We start from the raw sequence: 21,409 nt of genomic DNA, 5'->3' as shown, positions 1-21,409 counted from the left end.
TCTTCCACGCCCAGGAGGAATGAAGATGGTCTAGGGGAGCCCGAAGGCAGTGCCTCCCCGGATTCTCCTCTAGCCCGATGGACCAAATCCTTGCATTCATTACTGGGAGACCAAGATGGTGCTTATCTCTTTCGGACCTTCCTGGAGAGGGAGAAATGCGTGGATACCTTAGACTTTTGGTTTGCCTGCAATGGCTTCAGGCAGATGGACCTTAAGGATGCCAAAACTTTGAGAGTCGCCAAAGCTATCTACAAAAGGTACATTGAGAATAATAGCATTGTCTCCAAGCAACTGAAGCCGGCCACCAAGACCTACATACGGGATAGTATCAAGAAGCAGCAGATCGATTCGGTCATGTTTGATCAGGCACAGACTGAGATCCAGACTGTGATGGAGGAAAATGCTTACCAGATGTTTTTGACTTCTGATATATACCTCGAATATGTAAGGAGTGGGGGAGAAAACTCTGCTTACATGAACAGCAATGGGCTGGGCAGCTTGAAAGTGGATTGTGGCTATCTCCCTACCTTGAATGAAGAAGAGGAATGGAGCTGTGCTGACCTGAAAAACAAACTTTTGCCCTCCATACTTGGACTGTCCAGTAAAACCTTGAGGGCTACAGCCAGTGTCCGAGCTACAGAAACTGTGGAAAATGGGTTCAGGTAAGAGCAATTTATTTATGGGAGGGTGTTAAATGCTTACAGTGTGTTGCAAAAGGAGTGTGTAATAAATGAATGTTGTGTTCCTGGTTTTTAAGTCAAATTTGGCAAAGAGATTCTCTTATTATTATTATTTTTTGAAGCTTCTCAGTTTTGGCATTTATTTCTCGCTGGAGGGGGAGGGCTGCCTTTTCTCCTAATACTACTAAAAAAAAGGAGTACATTGTGGTTCTTAAGACCCACCAGTTCTAAACCTCTTTTAGACATCAAAAAGGAACTTCAAAGGGCTCTTGTTCTTTTGAGACATGCATTAATTGTTACCACTTTAAACCACATTAAGAGGAACTGGGAAGAGCACCATCTAGGCATGTGAATGAGTAATGAAATACTAGTTTGCCAACTTCATCCCTAGCTGGTGTTGAAATATGTGGATTACATGTAGAAAATGGAGAGCAATTATGTGATGATGGAACTAGAAAATCCATATTATTATTGAGATAACCTGTAAAACTGAACCAGGTTGACTTCAAGAAGATGATGACTCCACACAGGTCCTTCCACGAGGAATATCAGGTAGTAGCTTGATAAATGGACATTAGCTGGATAAATAGGATTTCTTAAGCCAAACAAAAGAAGCTTAGGTAAAGGGATGGCTCCAGGTACAGGATATTAGCAAGGGCCAGAGTCAGAGATGAACTGGGCAGCTCCAGGGTCAAAGGAAGCTGCTTTGGTACCAACTTAAAGTGTTGGTCCTTTGAGTTTGCTACTTGTCTATTCCGACTAATTGCAGCTCTTCTTGCAGAATTCAGATGGAGTTTCCCAACTTGGAAAGGGAGAAATCAGGGTTTCAACCTACGATGGTGGTGGTGGTTTTGTTTTTGTTTTTCATGTGTGAAGGATTGTGCTTGTATTGTGGAGCTTTCCCTACATGAATGGCACACAGTCTTTATTTGAAGGTGGCTTCTCAACCCCCACCCACCCCTTCCAACATTGTCTTTGGTAACCTCAAGAGAATGATGGGCGCTTTTCTTTGGTTGCATTGGCTGCTGAAAGTGGGGCAAGAATAGTTGTCCATCACTCCAAGGGGCAACATCATCATATTCTCTTTCCGTCATGCAGAGCAGCCTCCCCTTCTGTGATCTTATTCTCCTTATCCTCCCTCCCCACGTTTGCCTTCATAAATCAGAATTGGTTGCATATGAAAAGGTAAAGCAGAAGGAACTTCTCTCTGTCTCTCTGTCTCTCTCTCTCTCTGTCTCTCTGTCTCTCTTTCTGTCTCTCTCTCTCTGTCTCTCTGTCTCTCTTTCTGTCTCTCTCTCTCTCTCTCATGCACACACACATTCCCTCTTTCCCTCCCTCTCTCTCTCCCTATATTCTGTCTTGCTTTGGGAGTTTCTAAATCTGGTAAGTATTTGACATCTGGTTTACAGGAATTTTGTGAGTGTTTCTGTGATTCATGGACATCAAAGGACTTCAGGCATCTCCTCTTTTTTCAGCTTGTACCGACCATGGCCTGCCTCTAAGAGGAGGGATCTTGAACTGCATCCCTTGTGCTGTGTGTATTTTTATTTTTTTGTTTTGCTTGACTTTTAGCAAAGGGGCTATTTGGTCTTTCCTAGGGGTAGGACTGGCAAGGCAGCTGATTCCAATCCAGCTTTCACTCACAGCAGTATAAATCTGGAGCAGCTCCAGATGTATTAAGGAGCGGCTTACAGTTGTTGGCTGTGTGTATGACAACCATGCATGACATATTTGTTTCATCTGTTTGAGGGGAATGTGTGCTCTATTCTTCTGTCTGAAGAATAGAGGAATGAATGTTTCAATGGAATGAAACTGCAAGGGAGTAGATTTAGATCAGATATCAGGAAAAACTTCCTAACAGTAAGGGTGATAAACCAGTGGAACCGTTTGCCACAGGAGGTGGTGAGCTCGCTTTCACTGGAGGTCTTCAAATAGAGAGTGGACAGTCATCTTTCTGGGATGGTTTAGTGAATCCTGCATTGAGCAAGGGTTTGGACCTGATGACCCTGGAGGTCCCTTCCAACTCTATGATTCTAAGACTCAATAAGTTTTTCTTTGCAGTACTGTAGCTCCTATTTGTTTTGACAGTGAACTTGAGCATGGAGATAATGATCATTCAGATATATTTATTTTTCTTAGCTTAAGATAAAGACTATAAAGAGCATTTTCTGCCACTGGAATTCCAGAAATAGTTTATTTTAATATTCTATTATTTAGTGATTCTGGAAGAGGATTCCAACCCCACCCCACCCCCAATGGTTGATCCAACTTTATTTATACATGTAGTCTCACATGTTATCATGAATATGTTGAGGGTATTTTATAGGGAGCGTCTTTACAGCTTTTACATTAAGCAAACAGCTTGATAATTTTCAAAGAGGCATGGCATAAGGTTTGGGGTCTGTCTTCTCTGCATAACTCAGTAGAGAGCAGGATTTGAACTTGAGTTCTAGCATTGTCACTACCCCAGGCTTAGTGTGTGATCTTGGGCACACCAGCCCATTCATTCTCAGACTAATTTTTTCTGCTATGAAATTGAAATAGGACTTACCTATCACTGTGTACCTATGCCTCTCATATATGTTGAGCACTTTTGTTGGAAGTGTCAAATCCGGTAGTAGTTCTAGACTGGGCTTTTATAGTCACATATTGCCCTAGGAAGCAAGCTCGGACTTCTTTCCTCTAGAGGTCATCAAATGCTATTGCTCTTCTGTTTTAACCAATGCTATAAATCCTGGTTTTGGTCCCCACTTGGTAAAAGAAATGCTGTTATACATAATCTATCTTCTGCTAATGCATCAGTTTAACAGATAGTTATGGAGATTTGGTGTATACCTTTTCCCCCCCTTGCAACTAGCCTACAACCGTAATGCATAACTAGCACACAACACTCAACTGATGTGTGTGTTAAACATATCTATAATATGCTCAATGACTTTTAAGGCAAGAAAGCTTTTTCAAGGACTATTCACACATGCAAGATGGTGCTCTCTGGCATGTGGGCTTGCGACAGACAGTTACTTTGAGATTTGTTTCTTTAAGCCCCATACAATGGAACTAAAAATAATCGTCAATGTTGTATTCTAAATGCATAAAATGCCAGTTTATGGGCCCAGATCTGCCTTCCTACAGCATAGACAAGTTCCTAGTGAAGCTAGCTTTACTGCTGAATAAGCTGGATCTGACAGATAGGTCTTCATTGATCAAAAGAGCTGCTGGTTGGCACTTACTGTATGATAAATAATTATTAACTGAAGCTAAATTATACCCACAGTTAAATGACACCACAACAAGGCCTTCTTCTCATCATTTTTTGGGAGAAGAGGAGGAAAGTTATATACAGTACCAATTTCCTATAAAGTTATAAATACTACACTGCTGGCATTAAATAGTCATACATGTCTCTACCTAAAAGGACACAGCCTGATTTATCAGTTTCTTGACAAAACATGCTGTAAGTTTGGGTTTTCAAGGTTATCACACGGAAACTCATGTGTCCTCAATTAGACATCATTTTGCTGTCTGCCTTCCCATTCTGTGCATCACTTTGAATTGAAAATTGGCTACACTTTCTCAGCACCCTCAGCTGAAAATGAAGGTTTGGAGGTTTGTATAAAGCAGGAAGGTAAAATTGAAAAAAAAAATGGAGTTCACATCCATTTGTAGCTTAGAACATGGAAAGTCACCTTAAGAAATAGTTTCCAAGTTGCCTGTCTCTCTCTTTTATGCACTCTATCTAGAAAGAGGGCATAAAAGAGCAACAAAGGTGATAAGGGGACTGGAGACTAAAACATATATGGTTGCAGGAATTGGGTATGTCTAGTCTAATGAAAAGAAGGACTAGGGGTCAATGTTCTAATATTTGAGGGGCTGCCATAAAAATGAGAGAATCAACCTATTCTCCAAAGTACTAGAAGGCAAGGCAAGAAATAATGGATGAGAACTGATCAAGCAGAGAAGCAACCTAGAACTAAGGAGGAATTTCCTACTAGAACAATTGGACAATAGTTCTAACAATTTTGTTATGATGTTAATGTCCTCCTTGATGATGAAGAGAAGCTACTACCTGCTCCTTGAAACTATTTCCCATTTTTCAGCCTTAACGTGATGGAGCTTTGATGGCCTTGAAGAAAGATAGGAAGGAGATCCCTATACAGAGGAGTTACAAGATAGCTTGATGAGATTTGGTTGCAGTTAAGGTGTTAGTGTGTTAGGTGTAAGGTATTACTTAATACGTTGCACCCTTATTTTTCAAAGTAACTATGAGACCATCTTTAATTGGTTGGTTGGTTGGTTGGTTGGTTGGTTGGTTGGTTGGTTGGTTGGTTGGTTTATTTGATTTGATTTGATTTGATTTGATTTGTTTTGATTTGATTTGAATGCCGCCCCTCTCTGAAGATTCGGGGCGGCTAACAACAGTATAAAAAGACAATGTAAACAAATCAAATATTAAAAATAATCTAAAAACCCCCAATTTAAAGAACCACTCATACATACAAGCATACCATGTATAAATTCTATAAGCCTAGGGGGAAGGAAATTTCAATTCCCCCATGCCTGACGACAGAGGTGGGTTTTAAGGAGCTTGCGAAAGGCAAGGAGGGTGGGGGCAACTCTGATATCTGGGGGGAGCTGGTTCCAGAGGGCCGGGGCCACCACAGAGAAGGCTCTTCTCCTGGGTCCCACCAAATGACATTGCTTAGTCGACGGGACCCGGAGAAGGCCAACTCTCTGGGACCTAACCAGTCACTGGGATTCGTGCGGCAGAAGGCGGTCCCGGAGATATTCTGGTCCGATGCCATGAAGGGCTTTATAGGTCATAACCAACACTTTGAAATGTGACCGGAAACTGATTGGCAACCAATGCAGACTGCGGAGTGTTGGTGTAACATGGGCATACCTTGGGAAGCCCATGATTGCTCTCGCAGCTGCATTCTGCACGATCTGAAGTTTCCGAACACCATGTAGAGAGCATTACAGGTTTACTCATTGTATGTTAGGTTTGTAAGGGAAAATCTTAGATTTCCCGTATCCCCTATTTTAATGTTATAATTCTGTGTGAAGACATCTCCATCCACTTTGTTGAGATGCTGAGAAAAAAATGTTGTAGGGTAAGCATCCCAGGGATTTATGAAACCTCTTCTGATGGTGCTTACCATTCCTGTTGAACTTCAAAGCCATAGTTTTGAAGCTCTCTCTTGTCGAAAATGATGAACTCTCCAAAGTGACTGCTTACACTACTGAAGAGGCTCTTCTTAACCCTCCCATAGGGGACGGGTTGTAAACATAACTTCCAGTGGCTGCTGCGCTGGCATGTTTCACATTGCATGTGTGCTTGAAAAGAAAAGGCCGATAGGATCCCCTGAAAGAGCCCGGCTGGCTCTGTACAGATGGTGAGCATCTTGAAACCAGATACTTTATAACAACAAGCTCTGATGGGCCTGGGCTGTGTTAAGAACAAGACATGAAACAGTTCCAAGGAGAGCAGTAAAAGGTAAAAAGGCTTCAATTGCCCCCTTTGCCTAAAAAATAATAATAGTAAAAAAAAAGAAAATAGCACCATTAACGGTTTACTGAAAGTTGAAATTTCAGAAGCAGAGATGCCTTATCAGGAGAATTGGCTTTGGTTTTGGGGGTAGAATTGCTATTTCTTCCCATCCTCCCAGTAAAAAAAAAAATCCTGTTAAGAAACAAAAAATAAAAACAAAATCTTGACTTTTCTCCATTTGTTACACAGTTCCTTCCTTCCTTCCTCCTCCCTCTCTCCTCCCTCTTTCCTTCCTCCCACCCTCCCTCCCTCCTCCCTTCCTTCCTTCCCACCCTTCCCTTCCTCACACCCTCCCTCCTTTCTCCTCCCTTCCTCCCTCCCTCCCTCCTCCCTCCCTTCCCCCTCCCCCTCCCTTCCTTCCTTCCTTCCTTCCTCCTTTCTTCTTCCTTCCTTCTCTCTCTTCCTTCCTTCCCTCCCTCCCTCCTCCTCCTCCCTCCATCCTTCCTTCCTCCTCCCTCCCTCCCTTCCTCCTCCCTCCCTCCCTCCCCTCCCCCTCCCTTCCTCCCTTCCTTCCCACCCTTCCCTTCCTCACACCCTCCCTCCTTCCTTCCTGCCTCCATCCCTCCATCCCTCCTTCATCCCTCACACCCTCCATCCTTCCTGCCTCCATCCCTCCATCCCTCCTCCCTCCCTCCCTCCCTTTCTCCTCCCTTCCTTCTCACCCTTCTCTTCCTTCCCTTCATCTTTTAGGTATCTTGAGCTTCCCATTAAAACAAGAATTCTTGGTGCATGTTGAGAATGAATGCAGTCCCAGATGTTAGAAATGGCTCCTCCTCTGCCAGTGCTGTCTCCTTGCAAAGGTCAGCTTGAGATAGAGAAAGTTCAACCCTAATCTTGCCCGATACCCCTTGAAGAGGTGGGCTGCCCCTTTGTTCCTCCCCACTCACTTCTTTACAAAGGTGGTTGGGCCCTGGTGAAATGGAGGGATGCAACAGACGGGAGAGAAGAGACATGCAGCTTTTGTGACAAAAGTGAGCAGAAGGCTCTCTAAGAAGTCGGTGAAAGTGGACAATTGGGACGCCTGGAAACATAGTAAATGGACTAGAACAGTGTTTCCCAAGCTTGGCAACTTGAAGATATCTGGACTTCAACTCCCAGAATGCTCCAGCCAGCATTCGCTGGCTGGGGCATTCTGGGAGTTGAAATCCAGATATCTTCAAGTTGCCAAGCTTGGGAAACACTGGACTAGAATATTAGAGGGTGAAATGATGTTTACCATTAAAGATTCCAGGCTGTTTACTTAAATCAAGTTCTGCCACTCTCTGCAAGTGACTTGCGGGGATATAATTTTTTTTTTTTAAAAAGGACACCCTTCTTACGCCCTGGCCTCGCAGAAGTGTATTTCTTCTCCACCAAGCCTGCCTTCCGAGCTGCTTGAGATTAGAACTCTTGATTAGAACATGAGATTTCAGAAGATGGAACAACGTTTGTTTCAAGGAGCATTCTCTCTCCGGTGTCAAAAGAAAAAAAGAGTTACCAAGTTGAGTTTCTTCTGGATGAGGGATATGGTCTGGTCCCTCTGAGATCTGTGCTGTGGAATGTTCTGGAAGTGGGTGTACGTTTGACAGCCGGGATGGGGTGGGCAGGGGGTGCCCCTTTCATTCATTTTTCAGTATTTTATGGAACAGGCATCTGGAACCAGGGGCGAGTGCTTCAAATAAGGAACATCTGGTAAACTTCAGCTTGGATTCCAGGCTTTTAAGAACTGAGGCAGTAAAGGTGTTGCTGTCAGTGAGGGAGTTCTTCTGAGACCTTCGAAGTCTCTTCTGTAAATTTTCGAACGCGGGATGTTGCCATCTTGCTCTCCGCTTTAAAGTCTTCGGTGTGACGGCGGGTGTTCAGCCAATGCTGGTTACCCTGTGTGTAAACATCTCCCCTCCAATGACGGGGTACCAAATTTTTTACTACCACACTGTGGCTGTGGCTTATACATTTTGTTTCAACATCTTTCAGTGCAAATTGGGTGTTCTGGGGTGGAGCTCCATTTTCGCTGCCCAACTGCATCTCCCCCCCAATCCGGGCAGTAGCCCACCCCTGATTATCTACTATAGAAAGTGTATGTACACACACGCACGCACAGCTCTTCTAAAATTATACACATTCAACTTCATTTACTGTGATAGGAAAAACATATGGGACCGACTTCTGCCGCACAAATCCCAGAGACCCATTAGGTCCCACAGAGTTGGCCTTCTCCGGGTCCCGTCAACTAAACAATGTCATCTGGCGGGACCTAGGGGAAGAGCCTTCTCTGTGGTGGCCCTGACTCTCTGGAATCAACTCCCCCCCTGAGATTCAAACTGCCCCCACCCTCCTTGCCTTCCGCAAGATGTTGAAGACCCATTTATGTCACCAGGCATGGGGGGACTAATCCCCCTCTTCTGACTTGTGGTGTGATTGTGTGGCATTGATTGTTTTTAGTAATAATGGGTTTTAACTTGTTCTTTTTAATATTAGATTTGTACTACATATTGTATTGTTATTATTGTTGTGAGCCGCCCTGAGTCTTCAGAGAGGGACGATATATAAATAATAATAATAATAATAATAATAATAATAATAATAATAATAATAATTATTATTATTATTATTATTATTATTATTATTATACCCAGAGCCCAGAAGGGGAAAAAAGAAAAAAAATCAAAAATTTGCTACCGGTACTGTGTACCGGACTGTACCCGTAGGAGCCCACCACTGCTCCCCTCCCACCCCTTGTAGTCTTGTTTTATTTATCTTTATAGTTTTTCATAGGATTGCCAAGTTGTTTTCATGACTTTTATCTATTTCTGTGGGGTTTGGTTTTTTTTGTATCTCAGCCAGAATCATTTTGGGTGAGATGACTGGTCCTATGAATTTGACAGATAAATAAATTAGTCAAACTACCAATGTGACAATATGGGCAATTCTTGATTTACAACCATTTGCTTTTGTGGCTGTTCAAAGTTACAACAACACTGAAAAACCTATTACTCTTTTTCACATTGGCGACCATCGCGTCTCCCACTGGTCATGTGATCAAAATTCAGACGAGTGGCTCATATTTATAACAGGTTGCAGTTGTCCTGGGATCATGTGATCACCTTTGGCAAACACCTGACAAGCAAAGGTCAATGAGGTAGTCCTCAATTTACAACAGCTATTGAGCCCAAAATTTATGTTGTTAAGTGAGTTTTGGCCCATTTTCCAGAGTTGTTAACTAAACCACTACAGTTGTTAATAACACAGTTGTGTTAAGTAATCTAGCTTTCCCTGTTGACTTTGCTCATCAGGTCAAAAGATCTGATCCCATGACCCCAAGACACTGCAATTGTCATAAATAGGAAGCAGTTGCCAAAAGTCCAAATTCAGATCACATGACCATGGGGACACTGCAAGGAAGGTGTGATAAATGTCTATGGGTAATTGTAACTTTAAAGAGACCCTGAGTCAGTGGTGGGCTGTAAATAATTTTGCCATGTGCCGTTGTGGGCGAGCTGTGCTACCAGTTCTAAGTTCTAAGAACCAGTCTGAACTGGGAGCAACACACCACTGCCTTAAATGAATTATAAGTCAAGGTCCAGGACTACCTGTATAAAACATTTCCATTTTGGTCACCAAATAACAATAACACTTATACATACTGTTACACACTGCTTTACAGAGTCAGCATATTAACCCTCCACTCCCCACCCTTGACCATCTGGGTTCTCATTTTACCCACCTTGGAAGGATGGAAGGCTGAGTCAATCTTGAGCCTGGTGAGATTTGAATTGCCAAATTGCAGGCAGCTGGCAGTCAGCAGAAGTAGCCTGCAGTACTGCACTCTAACCACTGTGCCAACGTGGTTCAAAATATACTCAACTACTTTTCCACTAAAACATTGAATGTTCATATTCTTACTTCTTCTTCATGAAAATGGGAGCAGAAATGGTTGACATGGGGCAAATGAGCATCACCATTAAAGAGATGAATGGACTTTTCTAAGGTTTTATCAAAGTCCTAGTTAAGCAGGCTTAGCATTCATGAATGCAGCCTCTGCCTGCTTAAATAGGCAGAGGCTGCCTCTGTTCACAAGAAGAACTTATTTGAGGGTAGATAGAGATGGGGTTATGCTTAATAAAAAGTGTTTACAGCTAGAGTGACTTTTATTGATGGCCCTCTTTTCCACTGTACTTAGACTTGGGGTCTCCAACCTTGGCACCTTTAAGACTTGTGGACTTCAACTCTTGCAATTCCCCAGCCAAACATGGCTGGCTGAGGAATTCTGGGTGTTGAAGTCCACAGGTCTTAAAGTTGCCAAGTTTGGAAAGCCGTAATGTAGATCTGTATGATACTTGAAATAGCAAGACCTAGAGGGAGAGCAAGGGTATACATTGGTAAAACATAGTTTCTAAGACCAGGGAGACAAAGGGTTAACCAAGCTCAGTAATATGACTAACTTACCTCTGAGGTTTTATTGTGAGGATAAGTTAAGAGTAGAGACTCTTAACCAGTTGGATGACTCTTTTTCAAGCAGTTCAATAGTTGGTGCCTTGAAGTCATGGATAAGCAACCTGGTGCCCTTCAGCGGTCTAGGACTGAAGCTCCCACAATCCCATAATTAGTGGCTGGAGTTAAGGAGAGAAGAAGTCCAAAAACATGGTGAGAGCTCCAGATTCTCTATCCCTAATTTAAAATATCCTGTGAAGTCATTGAGACAGGCAACCTATGAAATTATGTGGGAAAGCTTAGAGCAGTGGGATGAAACCTTAAACTGTGGTCCATCTTAAACACTTCTCATTTTCAAGAATTCCATGGAATCTGTGGGGGTTCCCCCTCCCCCGCCCCCCTTCAAGTGTTGGAAATGTTAGATCTGTAGTTTGGCTTGAGTAACTGCTACCTTACTTTTTGGTCTCCTAAAGTTTGCATTTCCGGCGTTCAAAGACTTAACAGGGCTCTCTGTTTCTTCTCATTTCTAGGTCCTTCAAGAGGAACGATCCAGTTAACCCTTATCATGTGAATTCTGGCTATGTCTTTGCTCCTGCTACTAGTGCAAATGACAGCGAAATTTCTAGTGACGCTCTGACTGATGATTCTATGTCAATGACTGACAGCAGTGTGTAAGTACTCCCATCATTGGAATTGAAGTGAAGTTTGTAACGTTAAATTTTTCTGGGCTGTCTTTCCTACTTAACTGAGCTCATGAGTGGAACAGAACGGTATATGCTGCAGGAGTAAGATTTGGTCTCCGCCATATTCATTGCTTGATAGGGATTATTATTCCAAAGTCTCAGATAAATGGCCTTGCTCTCCTGGAAAACCTACACAGTTTGTTTCTGCCCCAAAGAGCAGGTCCATCAGTTGTCCCTTACAGTATTTTCTGTCTTGTTTCAGGTGTTTTTAGGACCTTGTGTGCTATCATTAAATAATGACCGTGTTAAAAAAATAAATTGCTTCCTTTAGGAAGTGCTCCGAGGTTATTGCTGTGCTTCGAAGTACAATTGATTTGAAAGGCAAGTGACCTGTTGTGCCAATATTAGAACTAGAATTAGAGAAGGCTTGGGCTATTTTCTTTTGAATTCCCTCTAGAAGAGGAATGGTGTCCTATGCAAAAAATTTGACTGAGAAAGAAAGAGAGAGAGAGAGAGAGGAAAGGAAGGAGGGAAGGAGAGAGAGAAAGAAAGAAGGAAAGAAAGAAAAGGGAAAGAAGGGAAAGACAAAAAGAAAAGAAATAGAGAATAAAGAAGAGATGGCAAGAAAAAGAAAGAAAGAAAGAAAGAGAAAGAGAGAGATAAAGAAAGAAAGAGAGAGAGAGAGGAAAGGAGGGAGGGAAGGAGAGAGAGAGAGAAAGAAGGAAAGAAAGAAAAGGGAAAGAAGGGAAAGACAAAATGAAAAGAAATAGAGAATAAAGAAGAGACGGCAAGAGAAAGAAAGAAAGAGAAAGAGAAAGAGAGAGATAAAAAGAGAGAAAGAAAGAAAGAAAGAAAGAAAGAAAGAAAGAAAGACAGACTCTTGCTCAGCCTTTATATAATCTCTGGTGGTTAAACTGCATTACCAGTTCTTTTCTGTCTGCCCTTCTCTTTTCTCAAATTGTAATCTCTATCCTGTTTCTGAATGAAGGCAGTGTTTTATTATTGAAATATTCCAGGATACTAGAAGGACATGGTTCATTTTGCTGTTGAAAGAAGTTTTTAAAACGCTGATTGGTTTTGCTGTAATTAAGGGTTTCTCTACTCCCTTTTGTGAGTCAGCTGATGCCCCGGGACTAAATCTAGAAGCCCCCCCTGAGATGGGCTGCAGAGGAAACATCCCTTGGGTGGCACTTGTTAGACACTCAAAACAGTTTTAGTGTTGTCCATGCTTCTTCATGGAAGCCAACCATTTCATGGTAGTCCTTGACCTCTGACCCCATATGAATCCAAAATTTCTGTTGCCAAGTGAAACATTCATTAAGGAATTTTTGCCATGGTTGTTAAGTAAATCATTGCAATTGTTAAGTCAGTAACACGGCTGTTAAGTGCAGCTGGCTTCCCCGTCGACCTTGCTTGGCAGAAGGCAAATCATGAGACCCAGAGACATGTCAATCATCATAAATATGAATCAGGTGCCAAACATCTGAATATTGATTACATGACCATGGGGATCCAACAATGGTTGTTGTGTGAGAAATGGTCCCTTTTTTCCAGTGCTGTAGTAACTTTGAATGGGGTCACTAAATGAACTGTTGTACGTTGAGGACTACCTGTGTATAGGGACTTTCGTTGGCTTATATGGTACAGATTGGCTCCATTTTTTGTTGTCAAATCTGTTATATCGTGGGACATTTTCCCAATTCAATCTACTTGGGTGCATTAGTGCTTCCATTATAGATATCCAAAATGGTATTTTCGAATAATGTTTCTATTTTATTTTTACCCATACTAAATGTAAGGAGTTCCTGATACAGTGTCTCTGGAAATACCTCTGTATTTTATTTCCCCCAATACCATATAAGTGTGTGCCATCCTATCTGTAAATCATGTCCCTCCAAAGTCAAAAGTCTTGTATTTCTTAACAAAATCCAGAGCAAACATCCCTTGGGTGGCACTTGTAGGCACTCAAGACAATTTTGTTGTTGTTCATCCATGTCAATACTGCTGCATAACAATATAAATTCCATTTCGGAAGTCCAAATCCACCTATAATTCTCCCTTAAACCATCTGTGAGAACTGCCTCTCCCATTCTGTAACGGGGCTGCAGGGTTGGCCTTGCCTAATCTTAAAGAGGATGGCCAAAACTGGCTTGCCAGGATGGGGTGGGGCCCATCCTTGTGCCTCCATAGAGTTAGTCATTTCTGGACTAGCAGTGGCTCCATACAGCTGGGATCCTTACACCCTCTCTTCAGAGCCAAGCCAATTGTCAGGCCTTCTGTGGATGAGAGGCCTGAGTGAGAAATAAAAGTGCAAAGAGGTTGGTGGTGGATGAAAGGCTTAACTGAATCCCTTTCAGCCCATTGTTCATCTAGGGGAGCTTAGGAGAGGATAAGAGGTTAGCAGGCAGCTTTGAAATTGACTTGAGCAAGTGAATAAGAGCTCCCCCTTAAAGCAGGGCATAAAAGAAGCTGGCCTGTTTGCTCCTGCCAAAACAAGAGCTCCTTCAGGTCATCAGGAGCCAGGGACTCTTACTTGATTTATACCGCTGGGGGAGGCCTTGAACAGACAAAACATGGATTTCAGTCAGGATCTGGGATAGTTACCTAGCATGAAGAAATAACTTTTCTTCACCTTCTCCGGCTGCCAACTCCAGCCCAGGTTTTCTACGTTTGACTTTGTTTCCCTTGCCCTGAGTGTACAAAGGAGAAACTTGAGCAAAAGCTTGAAGCTGGGAAAGGTATATTTTCTGTCCAGGGTGGGGGAATGGATTGGAAAAGAGGGGGTGAGGGTGGGAAATCCATTGCTTCTGTGGTAGATTGACTTTCTTTGATGCTGCGACAAACGACATCTATGCCTTTTCCTATGGGTTTTGTTGACTTCCCAATTGTGCATTTAGGTTGCCTCTTGGGTGGGAGGCAAATGGAGGGGGAGAATGTAAAGATATATAAAGCAGGGGTGAGATCCAGCAGGTTCTGACAGGTTCTGGAGAACCGGTAGTGGAAATTTTGAGTAGTTCGGAGAACCAGCAAACATCACCTCTGGCTGACCCGAGAATGGGGAAGGAATGGGGATTTTGTAGTATCCTTCCCCCCAGAGGTGGGCTTCAGCAGGTTCTGACCAGTTCTGGAGAACCAATAGGCAGAAATTTTGAGTAGTTTGGAGAACCGGTAAATACCACCTCTGGCTGGCCCCAGAATGGGGAGGGAATGGGGATTTTGCAGTATCCTTCCCCGAGGAATGTAGAGGGAATGAGGATTTTGCAGTATCCTTCCCCCAGGAATGTAGAGGGAATGGGGATTTTGCAGTATCCTTCCCCCAGGAATGTAGAGGGAATGGGGATTTTGTAGTATCCTTCCCCCAGGAATGTAGAAGGAATGGGGATTTTGCAGTATCCTTCCCCCAGGAATGTAGAGGGAATGGGGATTTTGCAGTAACCTTCCCCGAGGAATGTAGAGGGAATGGGGATTTTGCAGTATCCTTCCCCCCAGGAATGTAGAGGGAATGGGGATTTTGCAGTATCCTTCCCCCAGGAATGTAGAGGGAATGGGGATTTTGCAGTATCCTTCCCCCAGGAATGTAGAGGGAATGGGGATTTTGCAGTATCCTTCCCCCAGGAATGTGAAGGGAATGGGGATTTTGCAATATCCTTCCCCCAGGAATGTAGAGAACTGTAGAACCGTAGTTTAGAGAACTGGTAAATACCACTTCTGACTGACCTTGCCCCCATCTATTCTATGCCGCCCTGATCAGGAGGAAATGGGGATTTTGCCATAACCTTCTCCAGGAGTTGGGAGGGAATGGAGATCTTGCAGATTCTTTCCCCTGCCGGGCCAACCAAGCCATGCCCACCAAGCCACACTCACAGAACCAGTAGGGGGAAAAATATGGATTTCACCACTGATATGAAGCCAGGATGAGCTGGGCAGGAAGCTTTGGTGGCCTTCCTAGAATGGAAGACACACAGCACCTTGTGTTTGAATTTGAGTTAATCTCAAAAGCATCCTGGCGACGTTTTTGGTTGCTCACATGTTCTTTTGGTGCCGACCACAAAGCACCTCCAATTTCCATGCCTTGATTGGAAGGAAGGAAATAAAGAGAAGAAAAGAGAGCTGAAAGGGAGCATCTTATTATTTGGTTATATCTTATTTATGGATTTACTTTGGACCCAGGGGAATACTGCTGAGTGAACTTCAAATATTACCTTATCTTACAAACCAGGCTTTTGATGTTGGCAAGATCAGAGGCTGTGCTCCACAGCCATTGCCAAATGAAGATGGGAGTGAATGCATATGCGCCAAAGCCTGAGATTTCAAAAGAAGCAGTAAAACTACATTCAAGTTAGGTCAGGCACATCTAAGTCAAAAGGCTAAGATAATTGGCTCAGCTTAAATGGCAGCTGACTGGAAGGGAGACTTCAAAACTAGTGTTTCCCCAGAAACAGATTGGCTTAGTCCCAGAATGGTTAGCTAAAATGTTTATAATTAAACTGTGCTCCTCACTGCCTAAAATTGTGCAGTTCTTTATTCTAGGCTTGGATTTAAACACACACACACACACAGAGGCAGGCAGGGGCAAGAAGGAGAAAGCTAGTGGACTGACATGGCTGTTACCTTGTCGTCTTCCAAAAAAAACACTGTCCCAACTTTTGAGGCCATTGAGCTTCTGTATGTAAAATGCTTTAAAATATTCCAGCATTGAGAAGAAACATTTGGTGTCCCCTCCCCTCAGATCTCACCTTATCATCAAGCGGGCGAGCATGGCATCTATAGGAGGATTCTTCTAGCTGAGGGTTATAACAGCCTTACAAAAGATTTTGAGGCAGATTTGAAATCAACCTCATGATATTTACCAAACAGTCTTCTTATTTAAAGGCTTGCTTTTTCTGTCTTCCTTGCCTTCATGGCTACCTTATAAAGTCTTCCTTGCTCTTATTTTTCAGATGGGAAACTTGTTGGGGATGTTAAAAGTCCACCACCAAAGGCTGTTTGGTGTATGTGCGGCTGAAAGAAAGCTTGAAACCAAAATAAATATCCCCGGGGCAAAATGAGTCCTCCAGAGACTCTCTCCTCTGTGCCTTAATTGGCTTCATTGGCTACCCTAATTTTAAATTTGAGAAGCAGCTGTCTGTCTCGTTCGCAGGAGTGCATTATCAATTCTTGCCTTGTTCCAGTGCTCTTTTATTTTAAATATTCAAGCACCAAAAATGCTCAAATCCTCATTAGGATACCCAGTTCTGTTTCTCAGGCTATTAAGGAAGGGCCCCTCCTAACATGACACTGATTGAGCCTTTTATTTAAGTTCAATTAACAACTTGTTCCAAGATAGAGGCTGTGCTTAAGTGAACCAATTCAGAAGATTTCTCCAAATTGCTGTGTTGGGAGAGTCTTCCCAAACACTGGGGAGAATTGAGAGGGGCTACCTGGATGGACAATGAGATTGAATTAGGACAAAGTGATCCGGAGGGGCCCAATAGACTTATATCACTAAGGTTTCATTAGGGAGAAGGCCACTCTTTTAAGCACCAAGAAGTTTCCAAACGAAATACTGTATAACGAAACCAAGTTTTGTTTTGTTTTCAAACCCAAGTGTTATCGATAAGGATTTAGCTTAGTTAAAATATATATAACAAAAGACAGAGCAATCTATCATTACAAGATGAATCATTAAAACCAATAACAGGTGAAAAATCTTATATTGAATATTCAGAGACCCTGTATCTTTCGTGGTCAGCATTTTCTTTCTAAACTGGAAGAGGCTTTTTATATTTTCAGTCAGGTTTTTTCCCCCAGACCCTGTGGTGTGAAAGCATAAAGATGGCCACGTACGCAAGTAACTCACATACATCTTTATGTTCTGCACACTCTTGATTCCCTGATGTGTTTCCATTATGGCATCACTTAATACTTATGATTTTTCTCCCTCTCACACACACACAGTCCCTAAATGTTGTCATTTGTGTTATTTTAACTTAGGTTTTTTACTCTGCTCTATGCAGTTGAGATGTGTCTGTCTCGTTTTAGGCTGAGAGGCATCTGCCTTGTTAAGAGCCAGGGCGGCACAGTGGTTAGAGTGCAGCACTGCAGGCTACTTCAGCTAACTGCTAGCTGTAGTTCAGCAGTTCAAATCTCATCACTAGCTCAAGGTTTACTCAACCTTCCAGCCTTCCGAGGTGGGTAAAATGAGGACCCAGCTTGTTGGGGGCAATATGCTGATTCTTTAAACCACTTAGAGAAAGCTGTAAAAGCACTATGAAGTGGTATATAAGCCTAAAGGCTATTACTATTTTTACGTATGTTGTAACTGTTGGTCCATAGGATACTTTTGACAAGCGGCATGGGGGGATTCTTAACTGAGGTCCTAATTTCTAAGTTGTATGATTTGTAATTGTAAAATTTCATATCTTAGATTTGGTTTTAAAAATAGTTTCTTCTCTCTCCCAGTCAATATTTTGCCAGACTTAATAGGTTCGAGAGATTTGAACTGTCTTCTCTTTCTCTGGTTGAAGAGACATTTGAGGTGCAAAACTAATGCAGTGAAATTGTTGCTTTGAAAGAGGCAAATGTGTGTGTTCTTCCAGAGGATGTCTGGAGTGGCATCTGGCCTGCCATAAATGGTTGATGACTTTTTAATGTCTTGATGTCTTGGAGCTTGAAGATTAAGAGGTTTGTGATGTTTGACAGTTGTGCAATAGCTTGTGTGGCGGCACAAATACAAATATGGGAAAGGCTTTCCTTGGCTTGATGGTGCTTCCTTTTACTCCAATGTAAATTCATTTGTGATGGGCTGCTTAATCTAAGCCAGGGGTAGGCAAAGTTGGCTCTTCTATGACATGTGGACTTCAACTCCCAGAATTCCTGAGCTAGCATGATTGGTTCAGGAATTCTGGGAGTTGAAGACCACAAGTCATAGAAGAGCCAACAGTTGCCTTCACCTGATCTAATCCAAAATTCCATTGATGTCTGGCTCTTAATTCTGGTTTATTTGGAGATCAACTCTATGATAATGCAGTCTTAGAAATGCTTTCATGGAGATAATATAATGATAATAATAAAAATACAATAACAATGAGCTCACAATAGATACAAACATAATGTAAACCACTCCAAACGTCATTGTAAAATTTTCAACTTCAGCAACAGAGTGGTCAATGCCTGGAATATATTACCCGACTATAGTTTCTTCCTTAAACCCCCAAATCTTTAATCTTAGACTGTCTACTGTTGACCTCACTCCATTCCTAAGAGATCTGTAAAGGGCGTGCATAAGCACACCAATATGTCTACTATCCCTGTCCTAATGTTCTCATGTATTTGTAAAATATCATGTACTCATAATCATGCTTGTATTTCTTATATATTCACAATCATGTTTATACTATGCTTATAGTTTGTAATCAAATACATGCTTGACTAAATAAATAAATACAATAATATAAATAAAATAAGCCCGACGTATTCACAATGTATGCAAATGGACATTCCCACATTTTCTTAGTGGGAATTCTTGATTTCCTTGAGTTTGTTCCAAGAATTGTTACCATATTAAGCATGCTCTTTTTTTTAAAGTAGAGTATAGTGGTAAATGTGTTGCCCCAGGAGTAGGGAGAGCACAGTTTCAGTCCACTTTCTGCCACAAGAATTTCTCTGGAGAGGTGGATTTAGTGGCTCATGCTCAGCCCAACGGGCCTTGCAAGGTTGTGTTCAGGAGCAGCACCATCCTGAGCTCCTCAAAGAAAAATGAGGTCTGAATCAGACCAATGAATGTCACAGAAGAATGTGTAACTTTTCAGGTTCTTAAGGACTTCCCATCGAATAAAAAGTTACCAAAAATAGGGATCAAGAGAGAAATAATTAGGTCCCCGACTTAGGGCAGGTATTTTAGCCATGCATTCAATTGTTCAAAGCAATTCTTGAAAACAAGGATTTCATTTAGTCCTTAGATTTATATCTATCTGTTCTTTAGAAGCTTTTAACATTTAGCTTTAGCATTTGGACTTATATACCGCTTCACAGTGCTTTAGAGCCTTCTCTAAGCAGTTTACAGAGAGTCAGCATATTGCCCCCAACAATCTGGGTCCTCATTTTACCAACCTTGGAAGGATGGAAGGCTGAGTCAACCTTGAGCCTGGTGAGATTCGATCTGCCAAACTGCTGGCAGCCAGTGATCAGCAGAAGTAGCTTGCAGTACTACACCCTAACCACTGCGCCACCAAGGCTCATAAGTGGTTTAGAGGTATTCCTCAACTTATGACCATTAGTTGAATGACTTATGACCAGTTCTCAGATTTATGATAATAGCAGCATCCACCAAGGCCACAGGGTAAAAATTGACGTATGTTTTAAGATATCCTGGGGTCATTTGAATACCATTTGTGTCTTTCCCAACCAGCAAACTCAACAGGGGGGAGAAGAGCTGGATTTACTTAAGGACCACATGATTCACTTAATAACTGCAGTGATTCGTTTAACAAGAAAAGTCATAAACTCACCTAATACCAACTGCACTGAATTTGGTGCATGTTAGGAATTATGGAAATTAAATCTTAAGACACTCAAGGAGACCAGAGAGCTCCTAGCCTACCCCAAGGATGTCACGGGGCTGACTGATGGCATTTTGGAAAAGGAGCCCACTCCTCCTCCACCCAATTTCCCAGCACAGAAGCAGCCAACTAGATTGGTAATTGACCTTTATGTTAATGTTGCCTTTCCCCATGCAAAGAAAATTGGATGGTGGGGTGTTTTTTTCCCTCCTGTCCTTTGCCACTTAAGGGTAGTCTAGCCTGGGGAAGGGGGCTGGCTTCTCCACCAGAGAGGACATAAGACATCCCTGTTGTAATATCACAACAGAAAGAGGCTGTATTCCAGCATTAAGTCTGGGCGGTTGGAGGAATGTGATGCTGTGGTTGGTGTCAGGTTACTTCTCTGCAGCCAACTTGGGTAGAAGCATCTGAGCTCTTGAAACATAAATGGGATAATCTCCCACAGAGAAGCATGGGAGATGGGGCATTCAGACCTTGTGCCAAACTCCAGTTTCAGGACAAAATCTGGGCCTGTGCTAACAACTGTATATTATCATGCCATACCTGAGTCCTCCCACCCACACACTTCCTTTTCTCTCCTGCACAGAGTTTTTGGGTTTATTAACTGGCATTGCCTATTGCCGGTGGATAAATCATATTGCACATCACAGTTAACAAACCACAATACGTTTGTCTAAGCCAAAGCAAACCATAAATGGCTTTTGAGTAATGGCCTGGTTCACAGACCTATGCTAAAACAGAATATGGGATGATGTTGGATTAGCAATTAGAGATTATAGTTCACAGATGGCGATTTAGTATGTTGTACCAATACACCTGCCATTTGTTTGTTTGTTTATTTATTAAACATATTTCTGCAGCACCAGAATTTTTTTATTTTTTAAAAGTTGATGGCTTGCATGGAATAAATAATACGGCAAAATATTTATTTGTTTTTATTTTATTTTATTAGATTTGTATGCCGCCCCTCTCCGCAGACTCGGGGCAGATCACAACAATAATAATAACAACATAAAATGTAACAAATCTAATATTAAAAGAAAGTATTTAAAAAAACCCATCATTTAAAAAACATACAACACAAGCATACCATACATAAAGTCTATAAGCCTGGGGGAAAATATATCAATGGTACCATCTAAAAATCAGAAATAAACAGGGAAGATTATTATTATTATTATTATTATTATTATTATTATTATTATTATTATTATTAAATTAGATTTGTATGCTGCCCTGCTCCAAAGACTCGGTGCGGCTCACAACAGTGATAAAACAATATACAATAACAAATCTAATATTAAAAGTCTAAATAACAATTTAACATTAAAAGCCTAAAAACTCCATTATTTAAAAAGCATACACATACGCATAATAGGCGCTTGAAGTTTTATATTTATGTTAGCAAAGTGGAATTATAGGACAGGGTCAGATCCTGTGTTGTACTCATACTGTACTCACAGTATGAGCTCTGCCATTATGATTAGTTTTCAATGCCGTGCAAGCCCAGAACAAACACAAAAGTAATCCATGGGCATGTATTTTCAA

The 21,409-nt window shown here is 42.0% G+C and overlaps 1 protein-coding gene across 1 annotated transcript in view; it reads left to right on the top strand.

Annotated features, from left to right (window-relative positions):
• Nucleotides 1–21,409, top strand: part of AXIN2 (axin 2) — a 52,615-nt gene that overhangs the window by 305 nt on the left and 30,901 nt on the right. Inside the window, 2 exon segments of the mRNA XM_070740300.1 lie at nucleotides 1–662; nucleotides 11,169–11,309. Coding sequence (XP_070596401.1) covers nucleotides 1–662; nucleotides 11,169–11,309 — 803 coding nt within the window.

The sequence above is a fragment of the Erythrolamprus reginae genome, chromosome 2 (genome assembly GCF_031021105.1).
Source record: "Erythrolamprus reginae isolate rEryReg1 chromosome 2, rEryReg1.hap1, whole genome shotgun sequence".
Lineage (NCBI taxonomy): Eukaryota > Metazoa > Chordata > Lepidosauria > Squamata > Dipsadidae > Erythrolamprus > Erythrolamprus reginae.
Note: the sequence above shows the minus strand (reverse complement) of the source record. Positions and strands in the feature narration are given on the sequence as shown.